The 16,195-nt window shown below is 39.9% G+C and overlaps 1 protein-coding gene across 13 annotated transcripts; it reads left to right on the top strand.

The window, feature by feature from the left end:
- Positions 1 to 11: 11 nt before the first annotated feature.
- On the top strand, positions 12 to 15,548 carry LOC144033086 (uncharacterized). Of its 13 annotated transcripts, none has more exons than XM_077540890.1 (18): positions 12 to 1,681; positions 2,811 to 2,918; positions 4,770 to 4,899; positions 6,279 to 6,435; positions 6,680 to 6,872; positions 6,963 to 7,013; positions 7,233 to 7,283; positions 7,552 to 7,602; positions 7,824 to 7,874; positions 8,092 to 8,142; positions 8,411 to 8,461; positions 8,673 to 8,723; positions 9,009 to 9,059; positions 10,531 to 10,587; positions 11,113 to 11,169; positions 11,395 to 13,408; positions 13,554 to 13,697; positions 15,149 to 15,548. In XM_077540890.1, exons 3-18 carry the CDS (start codon positions 4,770 to 4,772, stop codon positions 15,391 to 15,393), a joined length of 3,405 nt encoding a protein of 1,134 aa, XP_077397016.1. In that variant the 5' UTR covers positions 12 to 1,681; positions 2,811 to 2,918; the 3' UTR covers positions 15,394 to 15,548. The 13 variants fall into 13 exon arrangements, with proteins under 13 accessions (XP_077397016.1, XP_077397015.1, XP_077397019.1 ...); XM_077540889.1 differs by having other exon boundaries at positions 4,766 to 4,899; XM_077540893.1 differs by lacking the exon at positions 2,811 to 2,918.
- Positions 15,549 to 16,195: the final 647 nt, after the last annotated feature.

Raw genomic sequence — 16,195 nt, 5'->3', positions numbered from 1 at the left:
AACAGAACGACACTTAAACTTCAGTATGGACCCCTGACCCCACCAAGGACCTTGCGGTGGGCTCATCGCTTGCGCCGGCAGACACTGGATCCGGGATCATCCGCCGTACTCGTGCCTCCTGGGGTTAGACCCTGGGCTGGAGATTGTGGCAGAGACGAAGGAATTTGGGGCTGCAGCAGCCGAGACGAATAAACTTGGGGCTGCGGCAGCGGAGACGAATAAACTTGGGGCTGCGGCAGCTGAGACAAGGAGACTGCAGCAACCGGCCCCAACGGGGGGACCTGGGACGGCGGCAATCCACCAGGGACAGAGAGGCCGGGGGCTGCGTCAGCCAGGAACTGAGAGGCTGGGGGGCTGCGTCGGCCAGGAACTGAGAGGCTGGGGGGCTGCGTCGGCCAGGAACTGAGAGGCTGGGGGGCTGCGTCGGCCAGGAACTGAGAGGCTGGGGGGCTGCGTCGGCCAGGAACGTCCTGGGGCTGTAGCGGCAGCAGCGGCACAGGCGAAGCATCCTGGGGCGGGTGTGGTTCAGGAGAAGAGTCAAGAGGCGGCCGTGGCTCAGGAGAAGCGTCAAGAGGCGGCCGAGGCACAGGCGAACAGCCAGGGAGTGCATAGGCGCCGGGACGGGGGCTGGAAACCGCCAAAGTGCCGGGACAGGGGCTTGAAGCCGGAATGGGGTTTTGAGGCTTCCACCGGGTCCTTGTTGGTGGGCTAATTGTGTCATGAACTGTGGAATTTGGCTGTGGTGGATAGACCCAAAGGTAGAGAAACTTGGCCGGGAGACAAACAGATATGAGAATAACTTTGACTGGATGGAACCTGAGAAGACTGGGCATGATTTGGTATGGACATGAGGAAGACAGACTGGCGGAGTCTTGAGGGAGACTCAATTAACAAACAACTTCAGCATAGACAACCCCAACAGCCCACCACTTAAACAAACTTCACCATGAAGCCCTGACATAGACAATGATCCCACACAGACAAGACAAAACCAACAGCCTAAATACACCAACACTAATGAGAAACACCTGGGGAACACACTAGGGAGAGGGCGTTGATTGGTCAACACACACTGGGAAGGGGAATGACACACAGGTGGACCTAATCAGACATAACGAGACAGGGGAACCACAGGAACATAAGACACTTACCAAAATAAAACAAAACCAACTCAAACAAAATTGAAACACAACAATGTGTATGTGAAAACATGAGCTAGTTCTCAAGACAAGAATATTCCACTGGCCTGTCTAAAAATAGCTGACCAGTGATGGGACAATCTGACTTAGTAAGAACAATTAGAATAGGAATGTCAACATCTAACAACAGCATAGTCGTCTGTCCAGATGTGGTCTTGCACTAGGGGACCCCCCTTGACACTCAATGATCCGAACCACTTATCCACAGATTTTGACCATGGTCTGTGGTCTCAGTGTTGTGCTGTTCAAATAGCTCACGAATGACTGAATGCAAGATATGCCATTTTAACATGAATATTACCACTAAAATATTCCAACATCAACAAGCAACCAAATATCGATTTATAAAATTTTGATATGGACAGAAAGCCTGCCATACCTGCATGCACCCCTCTCTCCGCTCCCAGGGTTCAATGCATGTAGTTTACAGGAAACTTTCATGACACGAGAAGAGGACGCCAGAAGCAACAAACCATTAAAAGGTAAGACACCTGTGATTACAAATTGCTAACTGTATGTTAAGAAACAATGTTTAATGATAGATAAGTCTAGAGCTGGACTGGCACAAAAAATAAAATAGGCCCTGACATTTTGACTTAGGCCCACCGGCCTCCTGCCTAATGTAGTTTTGCCACTGATGTTTATTGATGATGTTTCAGTTGGCTATCTGTATTCGAACTTAACTAACAGACTGGTCCCTCTAAATTGTGGGCCAGCCTCTTGGTGTAAAAAGTAGGAAAATAATAATTAAAAAGCACTGCATCAGCCCCAATAGGCCCACCGGGCATGTGCCCAGTATGCCAGATGGCCAGTCCAGGCCTGGATAAGTTGATTAAAAAATATGCTACATTCAGGTTTCTGACATTGCAAATGATTGATCAAGTGATAATTAGGCCACGATACGTAGCTTGCGTGTCAGCTACACTTTAAGTAGTCTCACTTTAGTTGGAGTAGCTTTAAGTAGGGCCTACTGTTAGTCAAGGACCGAATTTTACCATCCGTTATGATTAATATCCAATCTACACTATCATATAAGGTGCATAGTGCTGTATGAAAAATAAACTGATTATTCGGTGCAAACAACAGATAATTGGCAGGTTTTGCATGTCTCTGCCAGTAGATTATGGAGTTATAGAAGACAAAATCTGTGACAAAATCTGCTTAACGTTTACTCACTGTATTGACAAAAATAATGTGTTTCGTCAATGGAGTGTGATGAATAAAATCTTAAATTTGTTGTGCTAAAAGTGGAATTCTGAATATTGTGCATGAAAATGGATAGATGATGAATTAGCTGTCATTATTATTTATTAGGGCCGGGTGATATGACCAAAATTGGTATACTGTAGGTTAGTTTATGCTTCACTAAAGACAAACAATATATCATCATATACATGTCAGGAAGAAGAAACATTTCAACAAAATAACATGAACACATATGGTGAAATTAGAAAATTACCCATGTACATTTACATGCAGCGGAGCAGAGATAAGAAATGCAAATTAAAATAACTATCAAACAATGCCTACACTTATTTTCCTTTAAAGATAAAATCAAAATACCTTTTATTCATTTATTATATTAACTGTTGCGCATATTGTGCATGTCAGGTGACAAAAAAGTGTGACCCGCCCCATTTTGTCGACGTCATTTCCTGTGTAGTCGCGGGAAAGCTGGACTTCGCGTTAGTCTTGGAGTTGGCGCCGTTCTGTTCGAAGGTAGGCTACTAAACTGTCTTAAGTATTTTAAAACGATCGCTTTTTGAGCAGCATTTTCCATATACTGACTGATATGCCTGTAAATTCGAGGGCGCTAGATATTTTTCAGTAACCTAAGACATTGCACGTTGTTTGTTGGCATACTGCTGACTGGAGCTTGCAGCCTTGACCTCGCTAAGTTAGAGGAAATTTCAAACTCATTAGGCTTGCGCTAACAAGCCTTGTCCTAAAATGCAGCGGAATCTCCAGTTACGAAAAATTCCCCCCCAAACAAACTACCCCCCACCCACCCACCCCGCTTTTTTTTTCTTTAATTAGCTTTTTTAATTCCAAACAAATTTTTGGTCGAAAATATGACTCTAGTGACGCATATATTTTGTTATGCAAACCGTCTCAGCATTGCTGATGTAGTTTGCGAACAGGTGAACGACAGTAGGCTTCTGCGTGTAGCCTCTTTTTCTCGTTCACTCACTCGCTACTGGCCAGTGGCCAAGGAGGGGGGGAGGGGAAGTTTCTCTCTTCTCGTTCATTCCGTACTGGCCAGCACTTTTTTTTTTTTTTTTAATTACGAACAAATTTTTGGTCGAAGATATGCCTCTAGTGACGCATATATTTTGTTATGCAAACCGTCTCAGCATTACTGATGTCGTTTGCGAACAGGTGAACGACAGTAGGCTTCTGCGTGTAGCCTCTTTTTCTCGTTCACTCACTCGCTACTGGCCAGTGGCCAAGGAGGGGGAGGGGAAGTTTCTCTCTTCTCGTTCATTCCGTACTGGCCAGCACTTTTTTTTTTTTTTTTTTTTAAATTAAGTTTTTAAATTACGAACAAATTTTTGGTCAAAAATATGCCTCTAGTAACGCATATATTTTGTTATGCGAACCGTCTCAGCATTACTGATGTCGTTTGCGAACAGGTGGACAGTAGGCTTCTGCCTGTAGCCTCTTTCTCGTTCACTCACTCGCTACTGGCCAGTGGCCAAGGAGGGGGGGAGGGGAAGTTTCTCTCTTCTCGTTCATTCCGTACTGGCCAGGTTGGCGGTGGGGAAGTTACCTCAAACTGGCCTCATGCCCTAATTAGTCGAAGCTCCAGTTCCAGCTTGCTCTTTACCATGCACGCTCGTAATTGGTCAATTGTAGGGGGCGGGAGGACACCTCACGTGGGGGTGCAATTTATATGCAGGGAAGCGCAAGAGAGAAAGGAGTGAACACGAAGTCAAGTCAAGTCAAGCTGATGACACGTTGTTTTACAAAATGAGCGACAGAAAAAGACGCACATATGGACACATTTTGACTTCGTGGATAATACCAGGGCAGAGTGTAGAAGTCTTTAACCCCAGAAAGACAGAACAGTAGATGAACTGGGTAAAATAATGGCTGACATCGTTAATGCTCATTGTGGCTTAATTACCTCTTCTCCTTTTGTATTGTGCCAAAAAGGTGCATACGCACAGTGGTCTCTCTCACTGGAGCGGTCGGCTAGATTTCTGATGAATGTCACGTGGCAAAAACGTTTGGCTGTATGTATGATACACATATAGTATTTACTGTATTGGTGTGTCTCTTAAATTGGATTTGGGGGGGCCCGAATGACACACAAATCTCTGTCTACTCCCTGTGGTTAAGTTTCATCCATTTTACTTCTTGGACTAACTGCCATTCACCTAGAAGATGACATTAATTGGTAAATGTGTTCATAATGGGAAACAAATGTGTAGCTGCAGTCTCTAAAGCATGAGGTGTGGAACTATGAGTGTGTAATTTTGGATATGTTTATGTAGACTTTTTAAGATAATGTTCAGAGTGAGTTACATAATCCGCCTTGATAACCAAAACCCTCTTTGCCATAGAAAGATGGCAAACAATGGAAGAACAGTGCAAAGGCGGAGGAATCGGGTCACTCCACAAAAAGATGCTGAGCAGCATGTACTATTGGAAAAGGATAAGATGGGACTTAGAGAGTCCTTCATTAACCCATTCAAAGGTGAGTATACATTTTTCAAGACATTAATTTGATCTTTGTTTATGTGCATGATATGAATGGCTCTCATAGCTGCAATTAACCAACTGCAAATTAAGACATGTTTTCCACATACATGCATCTGTAGTAGGCTGCTACAGATTCATTTTGGTGGCCACTAATAGATTTTAGATCAAAATGTGACTTGTGTGTACATTTTGTTTTGCTGTGTGGAGATTTTGCCACTTTGCTCCTTGTGTGTGTGCTGATTAATACCACCGCTTTTCTTTATGATGATGCAAATACAGCACATCAAATGAAGTATCAAAAGTAGCATTGATCTTTGAGTCGATCTTGTTATCAGAGGCAACACTAATTCAGTACTTGTGTATTTTGTTTGGAAACACCATTTGATATGGGGAAAAATTCACATTACGATATCAATTGCAGCCCTATGCTAATGGTATACAGTGTTCCCTCACTTGTTACGGGTGTGGTGAATTTCCTCGAGGTCGTAGTGGTTAAATAAAGTGACACGTATGAAAAACTTTGACCTGTTATAAAAATAGCTCGACACTGACTTGCTAAGAATTAAAAAGTAAAATGTTAACTTTTTTTTTTTAAACCTGTCATGACACGTTTCTTAATTTACCAAATATTATATATTTTGATTAAAAGTGTCATAGATTGTGTTAAATACAAGAAAGCGCTGTCTATATTTACTCATACAAAAAAGGACAAATAGCAGCATAAATAATTTTATGGGGTACTCACCATTGAAATTGGTGGTAAAAATCTGCGATAGAGTGAATCAACAATAAGTGAACTGCGAAGTAGGGATGGACCACTGTATATCACAATATAAAATAGGGTTAAAATATATATTAAATTAGTATTTTCTGAATAGATTATTTTAGTCTTTAGCGCTAACCCATGTTAACAACTGAGTCAGAAGCTAAAGGGCAAATATCAACTAAAATACTTAATACGATTCACACCTTCCTTTCATGGCAGCATTTAAAAAGCATGTTTCTGGTATCGTGATAGTCATGTACAGTTTCACAGTATTGGTGCCAGTCTGCATAGTTTTGGTTCAATTTCAAAATATTTACAGCCAAAAAAAAAATCTAAAGTCACAGTTTTGTCATCAGTTTGTCTCCATCTTTAATAAACATGTCAGGAATGATGGTACAAGCTGCAAAATCTAATCAAAGTTCAATGTATATAATCTTAATTATCTTCATTATTTGTCTATACTTTTAAAGAATTCAAATTGTTAACTAATGATGGTTTTAAAAAGCGCATTTGCTTGTTGGTGCAAAATGCTGTATGTTCTGATTAGTCGACTAATTACGACTACTGTTGATTAGATTATTTTTATTTTTTTCTCGCCTCTCCTCAAGGTCGAGGTGTGGTTGCTACACAGACTTTTACCAAAGAAGAATTTGTGCTGGAGTACCGTGGAAAGCTTTGTGAACAAGGTCTTGAGCAAAATTTGGAGCGTAATGAACAAGAAGCAGTCTTCCTATTTTATTTCAACTGGAGAGGTAAAGGTTGGTGGTAAGTATTTCTCTATCTGAACTTGAGTTGAGTTGTTTGGAATGTTTATGGACAAAAAAAACAAACACAGATGTGTAGTCAACATTCGCTATGAATGAGTACTACGTAATGCATAGATCAGGCATGATCTATGCCTTTGCTCAGCCGTTAGATAAAACTTCAAACTCTAGACTTCCCTTTTCCATTTGAATCATATCTATACTGGGCAGGCAGCTTCCACTCTTATTTCCCTCCCCCCCTCCAGTCTTGATGCATCAGATGAAGACCAGTCATTGGGAAGGCTCGTAAATGACAACCACATAAAGCCAAACTGCAAGATGAAGGTTATTGAAGTTGGTGGTTTGCCACATCTTTGCCTTTTTGCAATCCGAGACATCGCTCCAGGTGAAGAATTGTCGTATAACTACGGAAATTCAGACTGGCCTTGGCGCAAAAAGGTATTGGGTCATTTATGTCATCTTGTAACTTATTCATGTTATGTTTGTGCTATCATGTTTTCCATATATTGTCTTTTCCTCTTTGAGCAGACACCATCACTTGAGGCCGCTGAAGACACGAATGCAAGCAAAAGACCTAAGGTGAAATACAGGTTCTACTACACTGCTTCTATCATTTAATATAGGGGAAATTGTGTGTGTTTTTACGAAACCCCAACTCAAAAGTAGTTGGGGCATTGTAAACAAGTACAATAGGATTTACAAATCTTTTTTGACCTAGATATGTACTGGTATCTTATTGTGCCATGTTATGATTGCTCTATCATGGTTTCCATATATTGTCTTTTCCTCTTTGAGCAGACACCATCACTTGAGGCCGCTGAAGACACGAGTGCTAGCAAAAGACCTAAGGTAAAATACAGGTTCTACTACACACTGCTTCTATCATTTAATATAGGCAAAATTGTGTGTGTTTTTACGAAATTCCAACTCAAAAGTAGTTGGTGCATTGTAAACAAATACAATATGATTTGCAAATCTTTTTGCGACCTGTAACTGTCCCCGATTAGGTGATAATTTGTCTGTCTTCTTTTGAATAGACCCAAAAGTATGTATCTTATTGTGCTGTGTTATGATTGCTCTCACGTTTTCCATGTATTTTCTTTTCGTCATTGAGCAGACACCATCACTTGAGGCCGCTGCACACACGAGTTCAAGCAAAAGACCTAAGGTAAAATACAGGTTCTACTTGACACAGCTTCTATCATTTAATATAGGGAAAATTGTGTGTTTTGACGAAACTCCAACTCAAAAGTAGTTGGGGCATTGTGAACAAATACAATAGGATTTACAAATCTTTTTCGCCCTATATATATGTACCGGTATCTTATTGTGCCATGTTATGGTTGCTCTATCATGTTTTCCATATATTCTCTTTTCCTGTTTGAACAGACACCATCACTTGAGGCCGCTGAAGACACGAGTGCGAACAAAAGACCTAAGGTAAAATACAGGTTCTACTACACACTGCTTCTATCATTTAATATAGGCGAAATTGTGTGTGTTTTTACGAAACCCCAACTCAAAAGTAATTGGGGCATTGTAAACAAATACAATATGGTTTGCAAATCGTTTTCGACCTATATATATGTATCTTATTGTGCCATGTTATAATTGCTCTATCACGTTTTCCATATATTCTTTTTTCCTCTTTGAGCAGACACCATCACTTGAGGCCGCTGAAGACATGAGTGCGAGCAAAAGACCTAAGGTAAAATACAGGTTCTACTACACACTGCTTCTATCATTTAATATAGGCAAAATTGTGTGTGTTTTTACGAAATTCCAACTCAAAAGTAGTTGGTGCATTGTAAACAAATACAATATGATTTGCAAATCTTTTTGCGACCTGTAACTGTCCCCGATTAGGTGATAATTTGTCTGTCTTCTTTTGAATAGACCCAAAAGTATGTATCTTATTGTGCTGTGTTATGATTGCTCTCACGTTTTCCATGTATTTTCTTTTCGTCATTGAGCAGACACCATCACTTGAGGCCGCTGCACACACGAGTTCAAGCAAAAGACCTAAGGTAAAATACAGGTTCTACTTGACACAGCTTCTATCATTTAATATAGGGGAAATTGTGTGTTTTTACAAAACCCCGACTCAAAAGTAGTTGGGGCATTGTAAACAAATACAACAGGATTTGCAAATATTTTTCGACCTATATATCTCTCTAATTGTGCTATGTTATGATTGCTCTCACGTTCTCCATATACTTTCTTTTCGTCTTTGAGCAGACACCATCACTTGAGGCCGCTGAAGACACGAGTGCTAGCAAAAGACCTAAGGTAAAATACAGGTTCTACTACACACTGCTTCTATCATTTAATATAGGGGGAATTGTTTGTTTTTACGAAACCACAGCTCAAATGTAGTTGGAGCATTGTATTAACGTATAAACAAATACAATGACTTGCAAAACGTTTTCGACCTATATTCACACAACTGTCCCAGATTAGGTCATGAAAATTTCTCTCGTTATGAATAGACCCAAAAGCAGCCTAAGTATCGTATTGTGCCATGTTAGGGTTGCTCCGTCATGTTTTCCATATTGTCTATTCTTGTTTGAGCAGACACCATCTCTTGAAGTTGCTGAAGACATGAGTGCTGGCGACAGATGTCAGGTAAGATCCAGTTTCTAAAACTGCTGTTTCATGTATTGTTTTCGGCTAAACTGATTTTTCGTGTTGTAGTTAGGGCTGAACGAGTGTGGAAAATGATCTAATTGCATTTCACCCCCCCAAAAATAATGGATATACAGTGTTCCCCAACTTTTTGCAGGTGATACATTCCATGCCATGAGTAGCAAGTGTGTTCCTCAGTTTGTTTAAAATGGCCCCAAAATTATGGATGGGCGTAGCTATCACAATGACAATCCCCATTTAGGTTTGGGTGTTAATTGTGTGTGCTTGTGTGTTTTGAATGACCCCAAAAGTATGGATCACCATAGCTACTGTAGTGATAACTGTCCCCAATTTGACTTGGGTATCAAGTGTATGTGCTAGTGTGTTTTGAATGACCCCAAAAGTATGGATAGATATAGCTATTACAGTGACTGTCCCCAGTTAGGTTTGGGTGTTAAGTGTGTGTGCTAGTGTATTTTGAATGACCCCAAAAGTATGGATCGCTATAGCTACAATAGTGATGCCTGTCCCCAATTTGACTTGGGTATCAAGTGTGTGTGCTAGTGTCTTTTGAATGACCCCAAAAGTATGGATCGCTAAAGCTACAATAGTGATGCCTGTCCCCAATTTGACTTGGGTATCAAGTGTATGTGCTAGTGTGTTTTGAATGACCCCAAAAGTATGGATAGATATAGCTATTACAGTGACTGTCCCCAGTTAGGTTTGGGTGTTAAGTGTGTGTGCTAGTGTATTTTGAATGACCCCAAAAGTATGGATCGCTATAGCTACAATAGTGATGCCTGTCCCCAATTTGACTTGGGTATCAAGTGTGTGTGCTAGTGTCTTTTGAATGACCCCAAAAGTATGGATCGCTAAAGCTACAATAGTGATGCCTGTCCCCAATTTGACTTCGGTATCAAGTGTGTGTGCTAGTGTCTTTTGAATGACCCCAAAAGTATGGATCGCTATAGCTACAAGAGTTAGGACTGTCCCCAATCTGACTTGTGTATCAAGTGTGTGTGCATATATGTAAAATGACCCCAAAAGTATGTCTAGACCGGGGGTGTCACAATGACTGTCCCCAATTAGGCTTTGGTGTCAAGTGTGTATCTGTGTCTTTAATGACCCGAAAAGTATGAAAAGCCACACCTATCGTAATTGCTGTCCCCCAGTATGATTTGAGTATCAAGCGTGTCTTTGTTTTAAATGACTTAAAAAGTATGGGTAGCCATAGCTGCAGTATTGTTTTCAGTTGGACTTGGACATGAAGTGTTTGAATGACCCCAAAAGTATGGATTGTCCACGTTCAACTTTGACCAGTTAGCTTGACGCTAAAAAATGTCCCAAAATGCAACAAACGCAGTCACCTGAAGCCGTAAAATATAAGCATATAAAATTATCTAAAAATATCATTGTGTAATGTTGTTTTCTCTATCATGTTTTTTATTCCTATACGTTTGATCTTTGTCAGCAGACACCACCTCTCGAGGTGGGAGATGACAGGATGGATGCTGGCGACAGGCCTCAGGTAAGATCCAGTTTCTCCCACACCGTTGTACCATGCACTGATTAGGGCTGAATGGTTAATTGAATTTGATAAAACATGTTGTATTTTTAAATTAATTGTAAAGACACAGATTTGACAGGTCATTATTGTATTGAAAAGTGGTGGGGTGGAGGAGCCCAAAAAATTCCTTTAGTGAATTAGGTTATGGCATATTGTGCGTGTCTCTCTGTTTTGATTGGCCCTAAAATTATCGGTCCACATGGCTATCGTAATAACGTTCCTTGTGTGGTGTGATTTGAACAAACAAATAGTATGGTTTGGTATGTTTGTAGTAATGCCTGGACCAATTAGGTCAGGGCAAATTGGCTGTTTTGAATGACCCCAAAATTATGGATAGACAATGTTAAGTTGAAATGTCCTGCCATAGATGCAGTCACCTGAACACCTATAAAATTAAGTGTGAAATTATTTTTAGCATTTTTTTTTCTTTTTTTTTTTTTTTTTTTTTTTTTTTCTTGTAATCATTTTTTGTATTTGTCATTTCAGCAGACACCATTATGTGAAGTCACAGATGATATCCTAAATGTTGCCAATAGTCCTCAGGTAAGGTTAATAAATACAAGTTATCACTGTTAGATTTTCATGCGTGAAAAAATAGGATAAAATTTATATTAATCTGTAATGACATGAGTAGTTTGGCCTTTATATATGTCCTTATGTGAATGTCTTATTTTTTCACATTCTACAGACAAAAAAAAAGATGTGATTTACAAAGAAACGTTTTTCCTCAATACATTATGGTAACTGTACACTTTTTCTTTTCTTCAGTCTTCCACATGTTTGGACGAATCACCGGAGATCTCTGATGATACAGACTATGATGATAAAGATTATATTCCAGAAACAGAAAAACAAAATATGTTCGACTCTGACGATAGCATAGACTTGTGTCCACTGGAGAAAACATCATCTTCATCTGTCTTCCCATCTTTGGCTAATTCAGCTATTGATGCTCAAACCTCTGAGAAGACAAAGACAAACACTTCAAGGAAGAGGAGCCTACTTAAGGTCTCTGGGACAAGAAACCAAAGTCCTCTGAAAAAAAGCAGAGTCCAGTGTATTTCAGAATCTATCAAAGTGTCTCCACCCTCAAACTCTAAAATTAAGAGAGTATATGATAAACGGAACTACTGTCTGTATTGTCTAACGCCCTCATCAAAAATTGCAAGACATCTAGAAGCTAAGCATGCAGATAAAGAAGAGGTTGCGAAAGCATTCATGCATCCAAAGAATTCACAGGCAAGACGAGATGAGTTGAATATTTTACGACGCCGTGGAAATTATGCTCACAATTCTCTTATTGTGAGGAGTGGAGAAGGAGATCTGCAGGCCTGCTATAGACCTCGGGAAAGAAAACAAGGTTCCGATTTTATCCATTGTTTTCATTGCCAAGGGCTCTATGCCAAGAAAACAATCTGGAAGCACATTAAAATCTGTCCTGCCAAGAAAAAATCTGAGAAGGAATTAGGTGTTTCTAAAAAGCGAGTTCAATCAAGATGTGCATTAAAAACTGCAGTAGCATGTGAAATTAGTGACGGATTAAAAACTGTACTTTCCTGCATGATCTACGATGAGGTGACTCGTGTGATCTATGACGACGACCTACTCTTAAAGTTTGGACAGCATCTCTTTGATCTAAATGGATCAAGAAAGAACCGACATGACTACATAAGGCAAAGACTTAGAGAACTTGGTAGACTGCTGACAGAGGCCCGGAAGAATTCATCTATTCGCAAGGCAGTGGAGCTCATCTATCCTGCAAACTTTAATCGTGTGATAACTGCAGTGAAGGTATTGGCTGGGCACAACTCGGAAAACAACACATACAAAAAACCCTCCTTAGCCTTAAAAATTGGTCACAGTCTGGGTGTACTTAGTGAGCTGATTGAAAGTGATAGTTTGTCTTCAGTTGACAGAGATGAGTGCTTGTTGGAATATGCTAGAGAATTTAAGACAATCAAAAATTTCAGATGGAAGGCATTGATTAGCAGAGGTGCGACGACGACAATGACAGAGGCAAAGTGGAATGCACCACAGATTTTACCTTTCACTGAAGATGTCAAACTTTTGGACGAACATGTGGAAAAGAGTAGAGAAGTTGCAGAAAGAATGCTTAAACTCTGTCCTTCTGCGAGTAATTATGCAGCACTGGCGAAAGTGACACTGGCTCAGGTGATAATTTTCAACAGAAGAAGAGAAGGAGAGGTGTCAAGAATGGAACTGTCTACTTTCGTAGAAAGGAAAGAGCTGGAACATAACGAGGACATGGCAGCCTGTCTCACCCCTCTGGAGAACAAGATGTGCGAGTTTTTCACTAGATTAGAAATCAGGGGGAAACGAGGAAGAGGTGTCCCTGTGCTCCTAAAACCATCAATGGTCTCAGCCATGGAGCTCCTAGCTCAAACCCGTGAGATGTGTGGAGTCTTAAAAGAAAATGTATTCATGTTTGGAAGACCGGAAGCCATGACTGCTTACAGAGGGGGAGAGTGCATCCAAAAGCTTGCAAAGGAGAGTGGTGCTAAAAATCCAGAGGCCTTAACATCAACAAGGCTCAGGAAGCACATAGCTACAATGTCACAGGTTCTTAATCTTCAAGAAAATGAAGCAGACCAACTTGCGGACTTTCTGGGACATGACATTCGTGTGCACAGGCAGTATTATCGACTACCACAAGGAACACTACAGCTTGCCAAAATGAGCAAAATGTTGTTAGCTGTGGAGCAAGGAACCCTCTCCCAGTATAAAGGTCAAACCCTTGATGACGTTCAGATTGACCCGCAAGGTATGGATGTGTGTTTATTGGTACAACATATTGTGAATGCTGCCAAGTCAAGATTGTCTTTCTGCTAAATTAGCTTGTTCTCTCACACGTTAACAGAACACTTCTTTGAAAGCTACAATCTTCAATGTTTTTGCTCTATTTTCAGAAAAAGTTGACTCTACACAAGACCCAGAGGAATCAAGCGATGAGGAAAGTGATCTCACAGTCCCAGAAGCTACAGGGGAAGCAGATGTTGAGGAAGAGGCTGCAACATCCCTTCCATCTTCTTCCAAGACCACTCTCATTGAAGGTACAAACAAAAATTAGATAGAGAAACTGTTTTTCACTGGCCTATACTACGTAATTGATTTTGGTTTTCACTGGCCTATACTACGTAATTGATTCTCCTAGGTAAGGTTCTGTAAAATAAGTATGGGTGTTCATTTGGAAGGTTATGAAAATAATGGATAGACTGCAGTAACCATGGTTTAATTTAGTTGACTCTCCTGTTATTTACAGAAACAAGGAACAAAGCAAAAATGCAGTTAAGCTCAACACCAGGGTTTTTCCTGGCTCAAATTGAAACAGAGGTGGCATCCCACTGTCTATGATGGGTGACTACTGATATCGGGTATCGGTGCCAATACCAGTCTTATTTTAAGGTGCCAGTACTCACGGCGGTGACCGATACATTTAAATGCCACCCTCCTGCAGCCGTTTTACGAAACGGGACAAGAAATTATATGAACACAAAATTGCCATTAACTTCATGCAATTTTAAGGAAAAATAATATATTGGGATATAGATGTCTTTCTTTAAAATAATCTGTCATTTATGGGTGGGGAATTTTATTGACTAGTGGTATCGATATTTGATATCATTATCAGTTGGAGAAAAAAAATTGTATCGAACATCCCTAATACTGACCGTGCACCATTACGTGTATGTATTCTGTAAATTCAAGAGACTCTTTCATTTTTTTTTTTTTTTTTTTTTTTTTTTTTTTTTTTTTTTTTTTTAAACAAGGAACATATAATAGGTCCGTGTTGCAATAATAAGAATAATAGTTCAAATAAGAATGGCAGTGGTTACAATTTTGTTGTTTTTGTTTTTTAATGGGACACATCCATTAGCGAGGTGCTTGGCCATATTGAAGTTGTCCTCGCCTCGAGCCACAGTAACTTAAAAAAAGCCTTACAGGTTTGCTGTGACTGTTGGCCATGTAGGCAAAAAACTCCATGTAACACTTGGCACGTCACGGAGTGCTTGCAGCAATATTCCTGCCTTCACGCACTAAAGAGGTGTGCCACTTACTGATGTCTACAATGTAGACTACATATATTTTAGATACCGGTGCTATTTAAAAAAAAAAAAAAAAAAAGTGATACCGAGCAGTTTTTGACACTGAAACAATGAGGTACGGTACTAATACTGGTATCCTGTGCAACACTAGGCCACCGGTGGCTGCATTTCTTAACAATGGCGAGTAAGCCTATTTTTGCATTTTATTCAAATGAAAACCCGTGGAGAAGGGAGATTACATCTTTGCATTCTTTGAGTGAACACTCATCGCTCTATAGACCAGGCTAAAATTTTAAAGGTATATTTAATTTTTAAGCTTTGGTCCTATGAAGACAAGGAACAGTATTACTTTACCAATGTCGTACTTGCATTCAACATTGGAACTAAAAGAGCAGAGGTCATGTTTTGACTTTTTTAATTTGGACTGAAATTTTTTGACAGCGTTTGTCTTTTAACAGATATGGGAGTTTCCCAGATGACAGGAGGCATCACCAAACGTAAGTGGACCGATGCTGAAATATATGCTGTCGAAAAGCACATGATGCACTTCATCCATAAATGCCAGGTACCACAAAAGTTGGACTGCCTTCGCTGTATTAATTCTGAACCACATGCCCTAAAAAATCGCACTTGGACTGGTGTCAAAAACTTTGTCAGAAACCGCATTACGACCTTAAAGAGAAGGGCTTCTGCCAAATGCTAAGTCTCTTGGTTCGTTATTTTAAGAAATCCTCCTATAAGTGATGCACTCTCCTCACTTGTTCGGATAGTATTGGTACACCAATGTTATATTTTGCTTGTTATATTGTTATATTGTTATGTTGTTGTATATATTGTTAAATATAAACTGACACCAAATTCTAATTTGTTGGGTTTTTTTTCCTCCTTCTTTAACAGTGCATCCCTCCAACACTGGTTCGATGTCTTTGTTGTATGTGTTGAATATACTGTTATTTCACTAAATGCATTTTCAAATAACTGTACATTAAAAATGTTATTCATGATAGGCAAAGTATTAAATCTGACTAAAAATAGCAATATTAGCAAAGTATCACTTTAAAAACAACATACAGCAGAAACAATCACAACAGACCATTTCTGTCAAGAAATTGGGTCACAATTCTGGAAGCATAGAAACATACTGATTGTCTTTATTATGGAAATGTTTTTTGTTTTTGCAGGTATTTGGTGTTGATTTTTAAGGTGCCATCAGAGGAAATTGCCACACCCTCATTTAAAACATGAAATGATTATACATGTAATGATCATTTCTTGTCAGTCTGAGGTGATTTTGGTTTCATTCAGAGGTGAACTCCTTCATATACTGTATTCAACAGTGTTGAGATTGATTCTCACTGCTGGATGCTTAAATATGTATGATGTACATAGTATTTTTACCTTTGTCCCCAAAGGAAGGTAAGGTCCTCAAAGGTGACTTGAATTAGTTTGTGTATTCGTGTATTGCTGAGGTCCCCAAAATGGACATTAAAATTCCCCTGTCCCCA

Source organism: Festucalex cinctus, chromosome 13, assembly GCF_051991245.1.
Source record: "Festucalex cinctus isolate MCC-2025b chromosome 13, RoL_Fcin_1.0, whole genome shotgun sequence".
In the NCBI taxonomy this organism is placed as follows: Eukaryota; Metazoa; Chordata; class Actinopteri; order Syngnathiformes; family Syngnathidae; genus Festucalex; species Festucalex cinctus.
This window is presented reverse-complemented; position numbering and strand designations above follow the sequence as displayed.